Genomic DNA, 21,243 nt, shown 5'->3' with positions numbered 1-21,243 from the left:
GAGAGAGAGAGAGCGGGAACGAGAGAGAGAGAGCGGGAACGAGAGAGAGCGGGAACGAGAGAGAGAGAGCGGGAACGCGAGAGAGAGAGCGGGAACGAGAGAGAGAGAGCGGGAACGAGAGAGAGAGAGCGGGAACGAGAGAGAGAGAGAGCGGGAACGAGAGAGAGAGAGAGCGGGAACGAGAGAGAGAGAGCGGGAACGAGAACGAGAGAGAGCGAGAACGAGAAAGAATGAATCTTTGTTCCTTGCGTTTATATTTCAGGTAACCAAAAGCCTGCATGTATCTATTACTAAAAGTCACAACATTCAAAAGGCTCAAAACACTCCCTCTCAACAAACATCGAGGAGGTGAGAAGGAAGGAAATAGTATTCAACCATCTCGAGCCAGTCCATAACAGTGGAGTATTCCATAAATATCCACTTTAATGTATAAACTTCACCTCAAGATCCAAACTGAATGTAACGGAAATCTAGAAATAATTTTAGCACAGATTTGGTACCTTCAGTGATCCATTGGATTTTCCCATCTGCTGTGTGACAGTTTTCCCTAATTCTATTGTTTGATAAGTCTGATTACTAGCTGTAACCCGAGATACAAAATGTCAGAATTTATTTTGCCCATGAGTTGACGAGGTCGAACGATTACGGTATTATTTCCGATATGCATCAGTAAAATGAGTCACTATTCACTCCGCAGCCCACTACCTCAAATTACTCTGCTGTTCATATGGACTCTGGACTTGCTCCTGGAAGAATATATTGGTGCTGGGACTGGCATAAAGCACCTGGGGTGCATTAGAATCGTAATATCTTTTTAAAGAAATACTTGGGATGGGTTAGATTTTCTTCTACACATAGTCAATCTAATGAATTATAGAAGTCCCATTATAGCTGGTTATCTGGCCCATTGTGCCTCTCCCATCTCTTCAGTCCCATTTCTTTGTGCTCTCAGTCATACTCAATAACAATGCATGATAGTAGACATCACAATTTCTTACAATGGAACATGCTATTAATTACATTATTAACAAGCTGACCTTGGTCATCTGAGGGGAGCCCAAATATCCATTCAGCATCGGTTTCTTGGGCATGGTTGTGCCATTGCTGGTTTTGACAAGAGACTGTATCGAGTTGTGCTTCGACATATCATCTACACCACTCTTAGAGTTTGGCATTCTTCAGGTGAAACAAAGAATCACTAATTAATATTGTACAATGCTACACAAAAAATCAAATGAACAGAAGCACCAAATAAAACTGCCGTTTGTTGAGAAGCACAACATATTATGGACACAATGAGTGAGCCATTGATTAGAAGTGACAGATAAATACCAACACGTACTGCAATGGTTTAATATCCTTCTCACTTTCATCAACTAAGTAGGCAAATCTATCATTGCTAGAAACAGTTCACTTCAACTTTTCCTTTGTTTTAAAATACCCTCTTTGATTTATAGTATAGACACTATTAGTCAATTATTCTAGAATAAAATTTGAAATTAAATTTACAAAAACAAAGATGGATCTACCCACTACCCATCTTGATTATTGTCCCAGAAGTGTTCATCATTTCCCCTTAATTCTGAGAACACAAATGACTGGATTTCTCTCTGGCCTATGGATATAAATCAACTGCGGGCTTGCATTCCAGACTCCACTCTGACAACCTACCAGGAAGTGCAAAACAATAACTAAAGATGAGCTTTCATCCAGTTTTTTTTCTCCAGTCATCCTCAAACTAGGACCAGAGACACAACAAAGCATGAAGTGAGATGGTAAAATTAAAGAAAAACGGGAGGAAGGGGCACAAATGAATGAAGGGAGAGGAGCAAATTGAAAATGTTTATTTTGTGTATAACTTGTCCTCTCCTGAAAGATTGAGATAATACTCTCCTTCAACCCACTTGAATATTTTCTAATATTTAATCATTTTTCTAATCCACTTCCACTCTGCCTGCTTTCTATTTATCCTGATTTACACCATCATAGCTTTCTCCCAAAATTGCCAAAGCCTGACATGCAAACGTTTATTCATTACCAGTGCCATGTTTTAACTGGATCCCAAATAACATCATCGCTGACTAAATTCCAACCATTACTTGGTGATTACACATTCAAATGATGCAATTTGTAGGAAAGTTTCAACAAACTATTGTGAGAGGGAAACCCCAATTAATAAGAAAATGCAATAACACCCACCTCAAGTAGAAAAGTACATAAGCCTGTTGGTTCAGCACCACCTTAATGTTACTACAGTGAACCATTGAATCATTCATCTGATACCATTGCCCATTACTGGCCTGAAAGAAAATAACAATCAACCATCAAGTCTTGTAATCAATGTAATCTGAAGTTTTCATTATTTACTAAAATTTGCTTGCGTGATTTTTATCAAGTTACTATTAATCATAGGGCATATTTTACTTTGGATCAAGGTTGTGCTCTTTTTTACAATGTGATCAGTGGACATACAAACATAGAAAATAGGAGGAAGAGGCCATTCGGTCCTTTAAGCATGATCCGCCATTTATTATCATCATGGCTGTTCATCCAACTCAGTAGCCTAATCCTGCATTTCCCCCCATATCCTTTGATCTACTTCGCTCAAAGTGCTATATCTAACTCCTCCTTGAAAACATGCAATGTTTTGGCCTCAACGACTTCCTGCACTAACAAATTCCACAGGCTCACCACTCTGGGTGAAGAAATTTCTACTCATCTCTGTCCTAAATGGTTTAGCACAGGGCCAAAGAGCTGGCTTTTAAAGCAGCCCAATGCAGGCCAGCAGCACGGTTCAATTCCTGTACCAGCCTCCCTGAACAGGCGCCGGAATGTGGCGAGTAGGGGCTTTTCACAGTAACCACATTTGAAGCCTACTTGTGACAGTAAGCAATTTTCATTTCATTTTTTTGTCTACCCCGCATCCTCAGACTGTGACCCCCTTGTTCCGGACATCCTCACCATCAGGAACCCCCTTTTTGCATCTATCTGATCTAGTCCTGTTAGAATTTTATAGGTTTCTATGAGATCCCCCTCATTCTTCTGAACTCCAGCGAATACAATCCTAACCAACTCGATCTCTCCTCGCACGTCAGTCCCACCATCCCAGCAATGTAAATGCTTGCTGCACTCCCTCTACAGCAGGCCTTCTGCAAACATCTTTCATTTTACAGTACATCATCAATTGACAGGATCACAGTATACTGAAAATAAAAGTGCAGATCCATCAATATCTGTAAAGAGAGAAGACAGTTTTGTAGAGGGATCACGCATTTTGTCCATTTCTTTAGAGCTGGATAATGTGTATTTCTATTTTATTCGGTTTGCATTTCATTTTTAACCACAATGTGCCACTGAGGAGCATTATACTCAAAAGTATCTGTTTTAAATAAGATTAAATCCCATGCAAGATTTTGATAATATTTCTAGGGGTTTTGTATAGGGAGGACTTCAAGAACTGATGCACAATTAACAATCAAGATCATTGGGGAACAGGAAAGCAATTGTTTGTGCGAAGCTATGGTACTGAAGTCTGATAAAGGGTTTCTGTTTTGAATGAATAGTTAACAGCATTGAACCTGGGATGACACCTTTTGTTTAAACAAACCATGCATTGCTTTAATTGATCTGTACCAGTAGAAAACCTTTATTTTCTGATATTAAGGTAGGAAGTGGTCTTAATTGTTGATTTTAATAATTTTAGTGGGGCTTGGGTTAAAATATGTTGACAAACGGGCAGCATGGTGGCACAGTGGGATAAAAATGAAAAAATGAAATGAAAATCGCTTATTGTCACAAGCAGGCTTCAAATGAAGTTACTGTGAAAACCCCCTAAGTCGCCACATTCCGCCGCCTGTTCGGGGAGGCTGGTATGGTTAGCCCTGCTGCCCCACGGCGGCGAGGTCCCAGGTTCGATCCTGGCTCTGGGTTACTGTCAGTGTGGAGTTTGCACATTCTCCCCGTGTTTGCGTGGGTTTCGCCCCCACAACCCAAAAAGATGTGCAGGCTAGATGGATTGGTCACGTTAAATTGCCCCTTAATTGGAAAAAATTAATTGGGTACTCTAAATTGAAAAAAAAATATGTTGTCAAGATAATGCGATTTTATTGATGTCTGCTAGCATCAAGAGGAAACAAGTCATTTGTTTGTAATGGAATGTAACTTTTGAGGTCTAAGGAAGAGTGGTTTAGTTTACAACATTAAGTCAGGGACGGCAAAGATGGGGTGACAAGATGATTTGCATCCTATAGCCAATAGACGGGGTAAATTCGGACCATTCCAAAAAGGGAAGTGCTGAATAGTGTGTTGCCGAGATAAAGCTTGGTGAATTAGTGCCCTTGTTGGCACAGTTTTACTATAACTTCAATTATATACTTCTGAGATATAGTTAATCATTACTTTGGAGACAGAATAAAACAGACTTCAGCTGTGTTGCCAGCGTTCAAGGAATCCTATGCCTTTGAGGATAAAGTATCCAGGCTGTCTTTATTGCTTTTTGTTCAGTATATCTACATTTTACTTAATAAATTTTGCATAATTTACAAATACTCATCATTTGTACCTTACAGGTCAAGCACAAGAGGATCCTAGGTGTTCAAAATTAAAATGTTAGTTTTTCCTAATTGGAAGGGTTTTATACCTGGAAACCCTCAAAACGTTAAACCTGGTCTAGACTAATTTAAAAATATTTTTAAAATACAAGTTTTATTTCTGAAATAACAGTCAGCCTTGTCTTGGACGTGGATTAGTTCTATCATTTCTAAATCAGGAACACACAATAAAATTACATTCAGGTTATAAGCATAGTTAGTATAGGGCTATTAATAAACTAGATTAGTAACCAATGGTGAACAAATTGTGACACAAAGTTCTCGGTGGATAAATAGAAGGCCAATTTGGTCGGAATTTCCAACATTTTAAAAAGAGGGAGTGGTTTGGGTTCAGTTCTTTTGTGAATTAGTTAACAATGCAACTTCTCACCTTGACATAACAGTAGTAGTGTCCAGCATGACAACTGTAGCCAGAATGTACTAACACTGCATACAACCCATAATTGACTGGTTCGCCATTATTTTGGGACATATATGGACGCATGTTCAAGTGTTCAAGGTAACCAACATCCTGTTAAAACAGAGACAGTGAAGTTTTCACAGTTAACAGTTTGCTTCCAAATTTAAAACATAAATTTAAATGTTTCAGCAAATAATATTTAGCAACTTCTTACTTAATCCATACTAGTTTGTTGAAACTTTCACAGGAACGACCAGTCAGAATTTTTTGTAATTTAAAATCTACAAGATTTACAGTAATTCCTATACTATTTCCCTCCACTGGAGAAATCTTTCACCATGACTGAAATTTTGCAAAACAGCAAATGTATAGAAATTCTGCAACAATATTTCTATGAAGGAACTACAATACTACCTCATGCAGCTATGGATGTTTCTGAAAGACGGGCATATTTTGCAGCATAACAAGGCTTGATAACCACTAAAAACCTCAGCAGTAAATTGAAAACTACTTCACCTTTGTAATTTTGCCACCACTGAAGTTTGCAAATCGCTTTAGGGAAAGGGTCAGCACATTTGATGCTCGATGAATGGAAAATCGTTTTGTTGCTGGAACTTTTTTCTTGCACCTAAATAAGGGAAGTTATCTGTTTGAGTCAAAATAATCTTAGCAGTTACAGCAAAGTCAGAGATATTACTGTCCACTCCTCCAAGGCTGATAAACCTAGGCCCATTTCAGACCCCATACTTTCGGGAAGGAAATCAGCTGTTCTTGCCTGGTTTGGCACACATGTGATTGCAGACCCACAGCCATGTGGTTGACCCCGAACTGCCCTCTAAATGTCATGCAAGCCACTGAGTTGAAGGGCAATTAGAAATGGACAACAAATGCTGGCCTTGCCAGTGATGCCTGTTGTATTTCTATGGTTTCTTAATACAAACTTGCCAATCTCAGTCAATACTAGTAAATTAAATGTAGGTTTGGTTTATTTGAAGATGTAGCTCAGGGTTGCTCAGAAGACAGATTTACCACAAAGATTTGGAGCGATTGTTAAGTATAGCTACACCTGCTTCACATTACATGCTGCTTGCTAAACTGAAAGCTCCTCTGAACAATGTCTGCTGGTCACATGGTTTACAACTTGGCTACTTACTCATTAGCATATTCTCTCAAAGCAGCAGTGCCCACATACCATGAAAGAAGAAAACAAAACTGGAATTACTTGCAATTACTGTATATTGTTCCTACATGTATACTTTGAGGATCTAAGACGTCACCCTGCATATTTCTCAAATAAAATATACAAGAGCGATATGCTCGTTGCTATCTCTAAAAATTCCAAACTGGACAAAGACGCAAAATCATTGAATCTATGCCTCTCTATGACCTCGACCAAAAGGAGCTACCTGGAAAAATCGGAGAAACTTGAATATCCTAGTTATCCCCAAGGAGCCACCAACAACCCCCTTTGGGTTGCACCGACCAAACTCAAAAGCCATCTGCTCTTCATATCTCGGGCTGACCAACTGGAGTCTGCTTAGACAAAGGGTTCCATAACCTTCCTTTCAATTCTTAATGGTCGAGACATTTGACAATCTCGGGGACACAGACGAGAGATACACAACCTTAGTCAAAGACAGTGTGGAGAGATGGAAGTCATGTGATTCGGACCTCTGGCTTGTGGAACTAGCAATGTTGCCTCGCTGAATTGTGGAGTCTCAGTCTGTCTTTTTAACATCTGAATAGCAACCTCACAGATAAGGAACTCTGGCCCAGGTTGGCTGCTTGGCCCCATCTACACTGCTTCTGCTGGAGATTCTGTACTATCGCCTGGAATATTGATTCATTTCGGCATGCCTATCTAATCGTGCAAAGTCAACACCACTATCCAGCATCAGTTTTACCTTGCCAACCTTCGTGAAAGAGTACCTCATTAGACTTTGATTCTGGACTACGGAACCCACATGAAACAATATTTATTTTCACTATCCCACTTTTACTATATGAATGCGAAGGAGGCATTGTGAACATCTTCCCACAATTTGTGTTGCAAATAAATTAACCTTTCCAAGTTCATCCTATCTCATGTTTGCTGTTGGTTACGAATAGAAAATTGGATCCTACCAAAACTGAAGGTTCAGAAACATGGCATCACATACAAAGGGGGAAACAAATCAAAACATCCCTCCATTTAGAGGGGCGGAGAGAGACGCTGTTTAAATTAACCTTCCGCTTGTCGTAACAACTTCCACTGCTGCGCTGAACACGTGTCCATTTTTAAAAATGTAACTCTTAGCGGTTAGCACTGCTGCCTCACGGCACTGAGGACTTGGGTCTGATCCCGTCCCCAGGTCACTGTCAGTGTAGAGTTCGCACATTTGCTCAGTGTCTGCGTGGGTCTCACCCCACAACCCAAAATAAAATGCAGGGTAGGTAGATTGGCCACACTAAATTGCCCCTTAATTGGGGGGGAAAAAAAGAACTGGGTATTCTTAAAGAAAATGTAATTCTGCAGTAGCTGAGTAGTGAGGATAAAAAGACCTCAAGTCTCATGAATCCTTGATGCAATAGTATTGTATATTGTAGTTATATAACTGGACCAGTAACCCAGAGGCTGGATTAATGACCTGGAGACTTGTGCAAATCTTTTAGAGGACCCATCTCGTTCAGGCCTATGTGGGACTCCAGGTCCATGGCATGAGATTTGACACTTAATTACTCTCTCATGATTTGGCAAACCACTTCAGTTAACGGCAATTTGAGATATGAAATAAATGCTGGCCTTGCCAGCAACTCCCACATTTTATGAATGAGCTTTCAAAAAGTCTGCAAAATTTAATATACAAATCAAAGACAATAATAGGTTTTGTTCAGTTTCTCTTGAATCCATCTACTAACCAGGGTAGAATCATTAAATAATGTGCCCCCTCCCAAAGGAATGCAATTAAATTAATAGAAAATAATGATGCTGATTTCATCAACAAACCAAATTACCAAATCACAACAAGATAAATGGAACAGGAACACTTGGGAGTCCAAGCTACAAGCCGCCCTACAAGGCAGAGGTATTGTCACTGGACTAGTAAACTAGAAACCCAGGGTAATGATCTGGGTTCGAATGCCACTACCGCAGATGGTGAAATTTGAATTCAATAAAAATCCGGAATTAAAAGTCTAATGATGACCATGAAGCCATTACCGATTGTCATAAACCTATCTGGTTCACTAATATTGTTTAGGGAAGGAAATCTGCCATCCTTTCCTGGTCTGGCCTACATGCATTTCCAGACCCACAGCAATGTGGTTGACTCTTAACTGCCTCCTCAAGGGAAATTAGGGATGGGCAATAAATGCTGGCACAGCCTGCGACACCCACATCCCATAAATGAATTTTTAAAAACACAATAGGAACCAGAGAAGGAAAAGGGAAGTGTAAGTGTGGGGAGTAATGTATAATTCACATGTAATACATGTGGTACCTTACGCAATAAATACATATTCCCAAGATGAAACCATGGCAAAATATTTGTACTGAAGGACATGCACTGTACTGTTGCACTTGGACACTTAAATGCTTCCAGAGAATCCAAGTTGCTGTGGCAACATGCACACACAGGACAAGAGCTGAAGTGGGCTAAATGCAGAAGTTCTAGATTTGAAGTTAATTAAATTTGAACTACAAGATATGATGAACAGCAGCAGAGGTCAAGGGTCAATAGGTCACCAGTTCACAACTGTCACAAGTTTACGGAATAAATATTTTTTGCATCAATTTTCTCTGCCCGCCTCAGATGTTGCCTTTAATGGAGATTTGTTTCAGATTTGGAGCCTTGACAGTATTTTCAGTGGCCTGCATTGAACTCAAACCCAACCCTTCCTTATCCAAATTCCATGCGAGTATCCACCTAGCAACGCTTTGTGGTGAACGGGGTGAGAATCATGCTGGATGAATGTTTCTCCCCATATCCAGCGAATTTACAATCAATTACTCCCCCAATCATTAGACCAACTGAGGGTAGCTGGGACTTGCTATGTTGGAAAAATTTTGAAAAACACTTACTTTGCACACATGTAAGCATTCTCTCCACTGAGAAAATCAGGTTTTACAAAGAGCTCAAGGGCTCTGACAATATTAGGTGCTTGCTGTAAGACAATTAAATATGGATCAGATCAAAACATTAATAAAACAGCCATTCACTTGTTTAACAGTGTATAGATCCACCTCCAATACACTCTACAAAACATAACATACTCAAACACTCTACACAACATATTCAAAGGATATTTCAACAAATGCAACATTTGTGTATTGATTAATCTGTACGCAATGCATTTTGGACTAACTGCATTTGAAAAATGTTCGGGAGCACATTTGTGTAAACCAGGTGAGATGAAATGTGCAAATGCGAAGTCAGTCTTGTAATTTTGCTCCTATATAACTGCCTTCTGTTACAGTTTACTCGTGTCTGAGTTGCTGTGGTAACATGGACTTTATCCATAGCTCCAGACTGCAACATGCATACGATGGCAGAGACTCCAACTCTTTCCAAAGGGCTGGTTTAGCTCAGCGGGCTAAACAGCTGGTTTGTAATGCAGAACTAGGCCAGCAGCACGGGTCCAATTCCCATACCAGCTGTGAATTCTGAATTCTCCCTCGGGGTACCCAAACAGGCGCCGGAGTGTGTCGACCAGGGGCGATTCACAGTAACTTCATCGCAGTGTTAATGTAAGTCTACTTGTGACAATAAAAAGATTATCACATGGCTGACTAGGAATCTCCCCCGTTCTTACTACCTGCCATTAGGGTATATTGGAAGGATTTTCCAAGTTCATACTCAACCTGTTTGAACACAATATGAATGAACCTCCTCAACCAGAGCTTCAGGCTCACCCTTTGCTCCTGGCTCCACAAGACCTCCCAAATATTATCCTTGCTGCTAAATAATTTCATATTTTGTAAATAAGGGGAAGAGAAGAAAATGATGATTGCAATAATAAAATATATTTGCCCAATGTCAGTTAGATGGTCCAGCTGGTGTTATATCATCGAATCCCTAGGGTGCTAAAGGAGGTTACCTGGCCCATCGAGTCTGCACCAACCCTTGGAAAGAGCACCCTACCTAGGCCCACGCCCCCACCCCAACCCCGTAACCCCACCTAACCTTTTGGACATGAAGGGGCAATTTACCGTAGCCAATCCACCTAACCTGCACATTTATGAACTGTGGGAGAAAACTGGAGCACCCAGAGGAAACCCACGCAGGCACGGGGAGAATGTGTAAACTCCACACAGACAGTCACCTGAGGCCGGAATTGAACCCAGGTCCCTGGCACTGCAAGGCAGCAGCGCTAACCACTGTGCCACCATGCTGCCCTTAGACTGAACAGCTTTCTTCAGAACCAAATAAGCATATCATACATCAAGATAAAAGGCAGCAAGGAAGACAAAGTAGAAAGATAAAGTTTCTTGTTATTACTATTTGTAATCCAATGAAACAATCACACAACTTCAATGAAAGTTAAATGTTGCTATTTGATTCCACACAAGTGAGACCAATGCCTGCATTTACACCCAGAATACTTTACAAGATAACTGTGGCTTCTATTTAAGAAAGGTACACTTACCCTTATCTCAAGGGCAATATCCAAATAAGGATCATATGTATCCGATACACTCTTGCACACAGAACACTTAACTTTGGGGACAGGAAGGGAAGAAATCAAAACAGAAAAATATCACAATTATTAATGGATATTAATTCAGACGGAGGATAAATACTTGCTTTAGTTTGAGGCTTCCTATTAGTTTCACAACGATTCTGCTTTATCTTCTCAACCAAAATTTCCAAAGATTTTCTGTAAACATAATTATGCTGGAAAAAATGAATTATCTTTCACCTCCTACCCAGTGCCATTTGTTTTACAATACTGCATTATGAATAGCTAATGAAGGCAAGGGTCAAAAGAGGGTGCTAGATTTTATTAACCTGTAAGTCTATGGCTTCAAATTGCACTTAAATACTTTTAATGATACCAACATCACTCTAACAAATCCCAATGAAAGACAAAATCTTGAGCCAGCAATTATCCAGTCCGCAAAAGCTTTTAATGGTAAAAAAAAACATTTTTTGCAATTGATACAAAGTTGAGTCACTGAATTTTCTCTGTAACATAGCAACTAGAAAATTCTTAATTTGATATTTAAACATAGTTTTTGCTTTTAAAATGTTCTCTCTCGTCAAGTTAAATTGTGCTCTCTTTTAGTTATTGTTACACCAAATGACCCATCATTCCACTCTACTCTTGCAGTTCAGCCAACATCCAATTCGCTACCAAAAAATACACAAATCCAGCTGGCAACTTGTCCCAATTACTTTGGTTCAGCACCTTGAAGTGACAACTCAGCTGAGACTATAAATTCTCTTTATTGGAAATTATGCACATTAGCAGGTAATTTATCGCTTTATAATGTAAAGGGACTCATTCTGCTACCAGGAATTTACTCAGTATGTTTAATGATGTTGGGAAGTGTATCTGACAGGAATTACAATTTGTATTTTTAAATGATGAATTTGTACACAAGTCTTCACAACATTTATGTACATGCTTCACTCTGCCAGGAAATACAATGCAATGGTTGGCTCTCACTCCCATCTTGCAGATAATTTAAAAAAATGATTTCATGGGGTATAGGCGCCACTGGCAAGTCCAGCGTTTGTCAACAAATCCTTTCATTCATTACACACGAAATATTAAATAACTCTCCTTCGGCATGGAGGTACATTCTGAACTTGCTGCTGAAACTACATGGAAAGTAAGTTAAAATCTTTTCATTCTACTTACCCCTGGACCGAAGATACCCTCCAAATATTTGGTGCACTAATGAAGTAGCTTGTGTTTGTCGTTCCAATCTAGGAGAGTTGGAAGGAAGGAGACAGAAAATGCGGTATTACAATCAATTGGTGCATTGAATTATACTGTGCACCTAAATATAGAAATAGAAGACAATGCTGGACTGAAGTGGGGAACACTAGATTTTTGCTTTAAAAGGTTTTTGTTTCCTAGCTGCACATCACTGAACTAGGACAATCAGAGGTACCTTACATTTCAGCCACAACTCGATTTGGTGCAGAGGTTCATTATGCACGGAAACAACCAAGTGCTTCTTGGTCATGTTACACTGATGCAATAGCAGGTTCCATACAGCATTTCAGACTTGCATTACAAACCCAGTTGGTGTTACTACTGGGCAGGAAGTTCCCAGGATAGATCCGGGCTCAGAAGACGGTAACAATTTACTTTTTTAAAAAAAAAATGTGGAGGTGCAGAATCACAGGATTGACAATTGGTTTTTAACAAAAAAAACCATGTAAATATGACAAGTTTGGTTATAATATAAATTTCCTTCACTCCTCCTTATCTTCACAATGTACACAGATTTCAAGGATAACACCCCACTCTGAAATCAAATGGCAGATTCCACTTAATCTTTCGTATATTTCTCCGCAAATTTCCCCCAGATGATTGTCACAAGTGTTTCTAAACTTCACCCAACAATGCTTTCCAGGAATGCTTTTCATCAGCTGCTTCATCAAGGACTTCCTGTCACCAACTGCTATGAATCAATTAAAAAGAATCACAAAGAGTCTTCCTACCCTAAAAGGTTCCCCTGGCTGCTCAGCAACATCTTTTTCCTTATGCAGGCTTGGAGGGCCGAAGGGCCTGTTCCTGTGCCATACTGTTCTTTGTTCTCCCAGCTTTACGCATTGTAAACCCTCTCACCTCAATAGAAACAGGTTGAATTGACTAAAGCCCCAGATGCAAAAAAGACCTTTGTCCATAGAACATAGTGCAGAAGGAGGACATTGGGCCCATTGAGTCTGCACCGACCCACTTAAGCCCTCACTTCCACCCTATCCCTGTAACCCAATAATCCCTCTGAACTTTGTTTTGGTCACCAAGGGTAATTTATCATGGCCAATCCACCTAACCTGCACGTCTTTGGACTGTGGGAGGAAACCAGAGCACCCGGAGGAAACCCAAGCAGGCACGGGGAGAACGTGCAGACTCCACACAGACAGTGACCCAGCGGGGAATCGAACCTGGGACATTAGCGCTGTGAAGCCACAGTGCTATCCACTTGTCCTACCGTGCTGTCCTAACATGTCCAACATTAATCTAACTAGAATCTCCTTACACAAAAACACTAAATTAAACTCACTTACATCTATCTGTTTCTAATGTTTAATAATCCAAATATAGCACATCTAAAACTACTTCTGCTTTCCTAACACTTGAAAGACATGGGGCGTCATTCTCCGACCCCCCGCCGGGTCGGAGAATGGCCGTTGGCCACCGTGAATCCCGCCCCCGCCGAAGTCTCCGCTCCCGGAGGTTGGGCGGGGGCGGGAATCGGGCCGCGCCGGTTGGCGGGACCCCCCGCTGGATTCTCCGGCCCGGATGGGCCGAAATCCCGCCCAGAAATTGCCTGTCCCGCCGGCGTAAATCAAACCTGGTATTTACCGGCGGGACCAGGCGGCGTGGGCGGGCTCCGGGGTCCTTGGGGGGGCGCAGGGCGATCTGACCCCGGGGAGGTGCCCCCACAGTGGCCTGGCCCGCGATCGGGGCCCACCGATCCACTGGCGGGCCTGTGCCGTGGGGGCACTCTTTCCCTTCCGCCTCCGCTACGGCCTCCACCATGGCGGAGGCGGAAGAGACTCTTCCCACTGCGCATGCGCTGGGAAACTGACAGCGGCCGCTGACGCTCCCACGCATGCGCTGGGAAACTGACAGCGGCCGCTGACGCTCCCGCGCATGCGCCGCATTTCCGCGCCAGCCGGCGGGGAAACAAACGCCATTTCCGCCAGCTGGCGGGGCGGAAATCCCTCCGGCGTCGGCCTAGCCCCTCAATGTTGGGGCTAGGCCGCCAAAGATGCGGAGCCTTCCGCACCTTTGGGCCGGCGCGATGCCCGTCTGATTGGCGCCGGTTTTGGCGCCAGTCAGCGGACATCCTGCCGTTGGGGGAGAATTTCGCCAATGTTTTTTTAAAAAATTTAAAGTGCCCAATTCTTTTTTTCGAAATAAGGGCCAATTTAGCATGGCCAATCCATCTACCCTGCACAATTTTAGGTTGTGGGGGTGAGACCCACACAGACACGGGGAGAATGTACAAACTCCACATGGACAGTGACCCGGGGTCAGGATCGAACCCGGGTCCTCGGCCCGTCAGGCAGGAATGCTAACCACTGCGCCACCCCTTCAAAAGACATTAGTAATATATGATGAACTCTGATGTATAACATGACTTCTTATGCATGCAGCCTGATAATGAAACAAATTTTCAATTTAGGTCGATACAAGAAAGAAAATAAGCAAGGATCCTCAGAACCCTTCCACTCAGTCCTGCAACTGCAAACTGGCATTCAAAACAAGTCAGCAAATTTCACAAAGATTGCCACAACAGTACTTATTTACAGGTCTAAGCTTTTGATAGCACAACAAGCGAATACACATTTATAATTCACTTATTAAACAGGCATACGGACCATAAAGAAAAAATATATTCTCCGCAAATATCACGTTGAATTTCGCTCTGCCCCACTTAAAGCCAATAAAAGTTTTTAAAAATTAACATACTTGGTGCAACCGCTCAGGCACGCCTTCTGCATAGCATCAATGGTATATCTCAGAAACTCGTGTGCATCCTCTTGATTTCCAAATCGAAAATGTCTTGCTATTTCTGTAATTAATATTAACAATCATTCCAATAGGTGCCTTTGTATTACAGGAATAACATTGTGGACCTCAAGGAACCTCAATTACTTTGGAGACATAAACTGACAATTTGAAATCCAAATCTGGCTACGTTCATGGGAGTGCTTTAACAATAATAATCACTTGTTGTCACAAGTAGGCTTCAGTGAAGTTACTGTGAAAAGCCAGTGCAGCTTGAAAAGGCAGTAACATAATGGTCTTTTACACAGCAAGATTCTAAGGAGGGATGCCAAGAACAGTAAGCTATAATGGAGGGAGTTGCACAGAACCAGCTAACCTGTGGTTAGCACTGATGCTTCACAGCGCCTGGAACCCGGGTTCAATTCCAGCTTGAGTCACTGTCTGTGCCGAGTCTGCACGCTCTCCCCGTTTCTACGTGGGTTTCCTCCGGATGCTCCGGTTTCCTCCCACAAGTCCTGAAAGATGTGCTGTTAGCTGAATTGGACATTCTGAATTCTCCCTCAGTGTACCAGAACAGGCGCCGGAATGTGGCGACTAGGGGATTTTCACAGTAACTTCATTGCAGTGTTAATGTAAGCCTACTTGTGACAATAATAAAGATATTATTAAGATATTATTATAAAGCTACATGGCAGTTGCATAGAATTTAAGCACAGTCAGTAAAGTCTAAGAGATTCACTTCATCAGTATAGTATAGTCTCTCGCCAAATTACTGCCATCATAGCAAATTACAGCATCACACCAGTGTTCAGTAAGTTTATTGCTTGGCGCTGGTTATGGGGTTTGTTTGGGCAGGTAAAGCCGCTCCGGTGAAGAAGGTGCTGCTGGAGGGGGGCAGCGCCTTTGCCATTCTTGCCGGCCAAGTACTCCATAAGCCCGGTGGTGGTGGCAGCCCCAGGACTGGAGGGGGCCTCGGTTTGGGCACCGATCTATGGGAGTCACCAGTTTGGTCCGGGGGGGGCTAGATGGGGAGTCTATTCAATTTTTAGAGTGTCAGAAGACCCGGGTGTCCACGGGGCGAGAGAAGCCGATGTTTTAGCCTTCGCCTCCCTGGTAGCCCGGAGCCGGATATTATTAGAATGGAGGAACTCTGAGCGGGGGGGGGGGGGGGGGCCGAAACCGGGGATGTGGGTGAGTGACCTGGCAAGAGTTTCTCAGGCTAGAAAAGATAAAGTTTGCCTGGAGAGCATCTGTCCAGAGATGGCAGACGTTCAGACAGTTAAGAGATAAAATGGGAAGGTAGAGTGTTAGGTATTTAGTTGATTTGGTTATTTGCAGCCCCATTGGCTGGTTTTGTGATTGTGTTTGACGCGTAAATATATAAATGCCTCAATAGAATATTTTTCAAAAAAAAAGTTTATTGCTTGGCCAGTTTTTCTCTCAAAGATCTGCTATGGCGAGGTCATTCGAAACTCTCAAAACATAGACTGATGGACAAGCTTAGGAATCAAGGTGGATAGGTGCTGCGAAAATGCCATGACCCAACTGATGAACAGGTTCAAAAGGCTGGCCGACAAGTACCCGCTTCCATGTTCCTATGACAAATTAATCTGATCATTAGAAACAACCCATCACACATCTTCTTGTGCTTTGCCAAACAACATTCCACAAGTACAAGTTATAACAAGTTTGAATGAATGCCATCTTATCAGATCTTATTTAGTTACAGAATTGCTTATTCTATACTATAGATCATGGGTGTCAGAGAATGGATTACAGCAACAACAACAACAAAAAAAATCACAATAACTTACTTTTTAGTTCACGAATAAATGACAATGGTTTGATAGCATTTCCACTGTTGGCAAAGGCCTGTATCAGATGGTTCTGCATGATGCAGATCATACAAAACCCAGCCTGGGGACCTGCAAAATAAACCAAACATGAGCATATTTCACATATTCATGACCCAAGAAGAATCCCACATCAACAACTGTGTAAAATCGGCGTATCAATGGATCAATTGTAAGCCCAACGGACAATACTTGAATGGAAAATAAATTGGACCAACAAGCATGCTTAGTTTTCCATTATTTCAATTATTGCTCTGTAAGACTACACTTTTGCAAGAAATCCACTTAATGAATTTTTTGCACGATAGCCTTACCCAATAAAACTTAGTACGGGTGGCCTTTATCATACAAGAAACATTACCAAGGTGCTGTTCTGTAAAACAGAAGAGGAATTAACACTGAGGCATGGAATGGAGTTAAGAGAGGAGAGGTCATTGAAGGACAAATTGCAAGAAGGGAAAAAGGAGTCAGAAAGATTGATAGAAGGATTTCCAGAGATAAGCACCGAGGTAACTGCTAGTTTCACTGCTAGGTTGGGTACATTGGTCCCTCGAGTCAGAAAAAACTGCTAATGAGCCAATCTTGGAAAGAGAATATAAGTTTTGGTACAAAAAAAAGAATTCCAAAAAAACAGCTGAAGTATTAAGAAACAATGAGAAAAAGTAAAACAATGTGTCATATAATTTTTTTTTAAAAAATTAATAAAAAGGAACCAGAACGTGAAACAATCAGTGTGTGCACCCAACTCTCTCCCAATCTCAGGATGCTCAGTCACTCACTCTCACCCACTCAGCCGAGATGTGGGGAGGGTGAGGGTGAGGGTGAGGGTGAGTGCGAGAGAGAAACACAAGACAGAGTAAGACAGACACTCACTCCCTCTCTCTCACCACTGTTCTGCCACGTCTTTGCCCTCCCTGCTGTCCCTCGGGCCCGGAAGCCTTCAGCACAATCACTGCCACCAGCTGCTCCTCTGATCAGAAATGGTTTATCTTCCTCATTTGCTTTTGGCTGTCAGCAGCAAACATGGGAAGGAAACAGTCTATGATTAGAGGGACACCCCCTTTCAAAATCTTGATTTGCACCAACCTGCATTTTGAACTTACTGGCCTGTCACACTGCCTTCTGGAACGAGCGCTTCTAATCTATCATCTTCATCACTTAAATCTCAAAGAGTGCTACACACTTTGATCACCACTAACAGTTCTAAAATTTATGTTTACCGGTTTTAACTTGTGCCTCCTTGTTCTGCAATTGAATTTGGGAGAATATACTGGGTATACTTTTTCTGTCCCATTAGTCTTACACATCACTACACATCAGCTTTCAGATATAAAAGCAAAACTGTGGATGCTGTAAATCCAGAAATTCCCATACCAGCCTCCCTGAACAGGTGCTGGAATGTGGCGACTAGGGGCTTTTCACAGTAACTTCATTGAAGCCTACTTGTGACAATAAGCGATTTTCATTTTCATTTCATTTCATTTTCAGAATCAAAACGGGAAGTGTTGGAAATATTCAGCAGATCTGGCAGCATCTGTGGAGAGAGAAACAGCGGAGAGTCAAATATGCCTCTTCTTCAAACAGAGAAGTAATATTTGACTCGAAACTTTAACGGTTTTGTTTTTCTCTCTCTCCACAGATGCTGCCAGACAAGAATATTGCCAGCACTTCCCGATTTTTCTTCACCTTCAGGATATCGCCTTGCTCGGTTGAAAGGCGTCTAGCAGGCTACCGCAGGAACCTGGGCAAGGACACAACCTGTACACATTATATATTAACTTGGACGAAGGAACTAATGTATCATCTCCCACTTTCCAGATGATAGAAAGTTGGGCGAGGTGGTGAGTGGTAAAGAGAATGCAGAGATGCTTTAGTGAGATTTGGACAGGCTGAGTGTGTGGGTAGATGCAGTATAATGTGGATAAATGTAACAATATCTGCTTTGGTAGCAAAAATTGGAAGGCAGATTATTATTTGAATGGTGCAAATTGAAAGAGGTGGATAATCAGCGAGACATTGGTGTCCTATCTGCTGAAAGTAAGCGTGCAGGTACAGCAGGCAAATGTGAAATGAAATGAAAATCGCTTATTGTCACAAGTAGGCTTCAAATGAAGTTACTGTGAAAAGCCCCTAGTCGCCACATTCCGGCGCCTGTTCGGGGAGGCTGGTACAGGAATTGAACCGTGCTGCTGGCCTGCCTTGGTCGGCTTTAAAAGCCAGCTATTTAGCCCAGTGTGTTAAACCAGCCCCTCAAAACCAGCGAGATCCTTAACTAACAAGCAAGTCAAAGGTTATCGAGGGTAAGCACGATGTGGAGTTGAAGCCACAGTCAGATCAGTCTTGATCTTGTTAAAATCCCGTACCAGCCTCCCCGAACAGGCGCCGGAATGTGGCGACTAGGGGCTTTTCACAGTAACTTCATTGAAGCCTACTTGTGACAATAAGCGATTTTCATTTCATTTCAAAAGGTGGAGCAGGCTCAGTGAGCCAAAGGCATACTCGTGTTCCCAATTTATAGGTTCGTATAGAGCAATGTGAAAAAAATAAAAAAGGAATTAATTTCTTTAAAATTTAGTTCTGCGTTGCACACTACACAGGAAAATAACATCAGAACCCAATTTTCCAGCATTTGCACTACAGCTTGCAGAGAAGTCACAATATGGCCTTCATAGTGAGAGGATTTGAGTATAGGAATAGGGATGTTTTACTGCAATTGCATCAGGCATTGGTGAGGCCACACCAGTTTTGGTGTCCTTATCTGAGGAAGGATATTCTTGCTATGGAGGGAGTGCAGCCAAGGTTTACCAGGCCGAGTTCTGGGTTGGCTGGACTGTCATGCGAGGAGAGACTAAGTTGATTAGGATTATCTTCATGGAATTTCGAAGAGTGAGAGGGGATCTCATAGAAACTTCTAAAATTTTGACAGGATTAGACCGGATAGATTCAGAAAGAATGTTCCTAATGGTGGGGGAGTCCAGAACTAGGGAGTCACCGTTTGAGGACAAGGAGAAATTCTCAGACTGAGTCGAGGAGAAATTTCTTCACCCAGAGAGTGGTGAGCCTGTGGAACTCATTACCACAGAAAGTAGTTGAGGCTAAAACAGTGTTTGATTTCAAGAAGGAATTAGATGTAGCTCCTGGGGCTAAAGAGATCAAGGGTATTGAATTTGATGATCAGCCATGACCATAATGAATGGCAGAGCAGGATCGAAAGGGCCAAATGGCCTACTCCTGCTTTCTATGCATGTTTCTCAAATAATTCCTCATAACTCAGCTCTTCGACAGAGGGATCAATCCTGCACTCGTTTCTAATCTCTTGTTACTTCCCCAGTGTCTAAAAGCTTCCTTCCCCAGTGTCTAACTCCCAAGATGGATTAATCAGTATACTGCAAAACGGTTTACGTTGCCATGCCATATTTTCACACACTTCTTGAAATCAAGAAACAATTCCCCTAAAACAACACAGTCAAATGCTGGCAACTTCCATTGATCAATGTATTTCTACTAATGCAATAGCTATGGATTTCTTCTGTTCAATGCACTCCTATTTTATGGCCTTCAGTTGTGTTCTATATCACGATTCATTTTTGAATTAGGGCACTGGGAATGGACAGATCACAAGTTGTATATTTACAGAAGATTACAAAGTCAAAGCAAGTTTCTTTTTATATAAAGTCACTGTTTTTTGCCAAACTCGTGTACTGCCTCAGGCCAAGTTCTGCATGCTGCATCAACCTGCTTTTGCTACAATTCAGACCAACAGAACCTAGTATAAAACTGTGCCAACTTCTAATGATGAACACTGCAGAAAATGCAGTGATTTTACTCTGTCCCACATCAGTCACCTCACACCAAGGTTGTGCAAAAACTATGAAGATCTTTTCCTCCATCTCTGGATCAGAAATCTCTAGGATTGAAAATGTTTATGTTGAAATATTCAGTTGTACAGAGTATTGATGGGATCCACATCTAGAGTACGGTGTACAGTTTTGGTCTCCTTATTAACGACCCCCAGGGCTAGTGCGGGTCAATTCCAGCCCCACTTGGCCCAGAGTCGCAACACAATTGAAATTTGTAGAAACCACCCAAAAAAACACAATTCATTTTATTAATAAAAAAAAGAGTAACTATAATTAAACATGCAACAAATACAACAGGTTAATCACACAAACAGACAAGATTCTGAGGGTACTGAAGAAGGTGGATGTGGAACAGTTTTAAGTGTCTCCACTTTAGAGGCGATGAAATAAATATTTGCTCTCATGGGCTCGTGAATCTTTGGAACTCTTCCCCAGAGTGTGGAGGAGGCAGGGTCAATTAATATTTTTAAGGCAGAGTTAGTGAGATCCTTAACTAACAAGCAAGTCAAAGGTTAGTGAGGGTAAGCACGATGTGGCGTTGAAGCCAGTCAGATCAGTCTTGATCTTGTTAAAAGGTGGGGCAGACTCAGTGAGCCAAAGGCCTACTCTTGTTCCCAATTTATATGTTCGTATAGGGCAATGTGAAAAAATAAAAAGGAATTCGTTTCTTTAAAATTTAGTTCTGCATTGCACACTCCACAGGAAAATATCAGAACCCAATTTTCCAGCATTTGCACTACAGCTTGCAGAGAAGTTACAATATGCAGCTGACAGTTTACGGCAAACAGATATAGAATTTACAGTAGAGGGAGGCCATTCGGCCCGTCAAGTCTACACCGGCCTCT

The 21,243-nt window shown here is 41.8% G+C and overlaps 1 protein-coding gene across 1 annotated transcript in view; it reads right to left on the bottom strand.

Moving 5' to 3' along the window:
• Positions 1-21,243, bottom strand: part of usp36 (ubiquitin specific peptidase 36) — an 88,351-nt gene that overhangs the window by 26,989 nt on the left and 40,119 nt on the right. Inside the window, exons 4-12 of the mRNA XM_072483570.1 lie at positions 16,500-16,610; positions 14,647-14,749; positions 11,854-11,921; positions 10,636-10,706; positions 9,071-9,153; positions 5,527-5,638; positions 4,981-5,121; positions 2,200-2,300; positions 1,038-1,176 (exon numbers count right to left, since the gene is read on the bottom strand). Of these exons, the coding sequence (XP_072339671.1) occupies positions 1,038-1,176; positions 2,200-2,300; positions 4,981-5,121; positions 5,527-5,638; positions 9,071-9,153; positions 10,636-10,706; positions 11,854-11,921; positions 14,647-14,749; positions 16,500-16,610 (929 nt within the window). The remainder of the gene's footprint in view (positions 1-1,037; positions 1,177-2,199; positions 2,301-4,980; positions 5,122-5,526; positions 5,639-9,070; positions 9,154-10,635; positions 10,707-11,853; positions 11,922-14,646; positions 14,750-16,499; positions 16,611-21,243) is intronic.

This window comes from Scyliorhinus torazame, chromosome 18 (assembly GCF_047496885.1).
Source record: "Scyliorhinus torazame isolate Kashiwa2021f chromosome 18, sScyTor2.1, whole genome shotgun sequence".
Lineage (NCBI taxonomy): Eukaryota > Metazoa > Chordata > Chondrichthyes > Carcharhiniformes > Scyliorhinidae > Scyliorhinus > Scyliorhinus torazame.
This window is presented reverse-complemented; position numbering and strand designations above follow the sequence as displayed.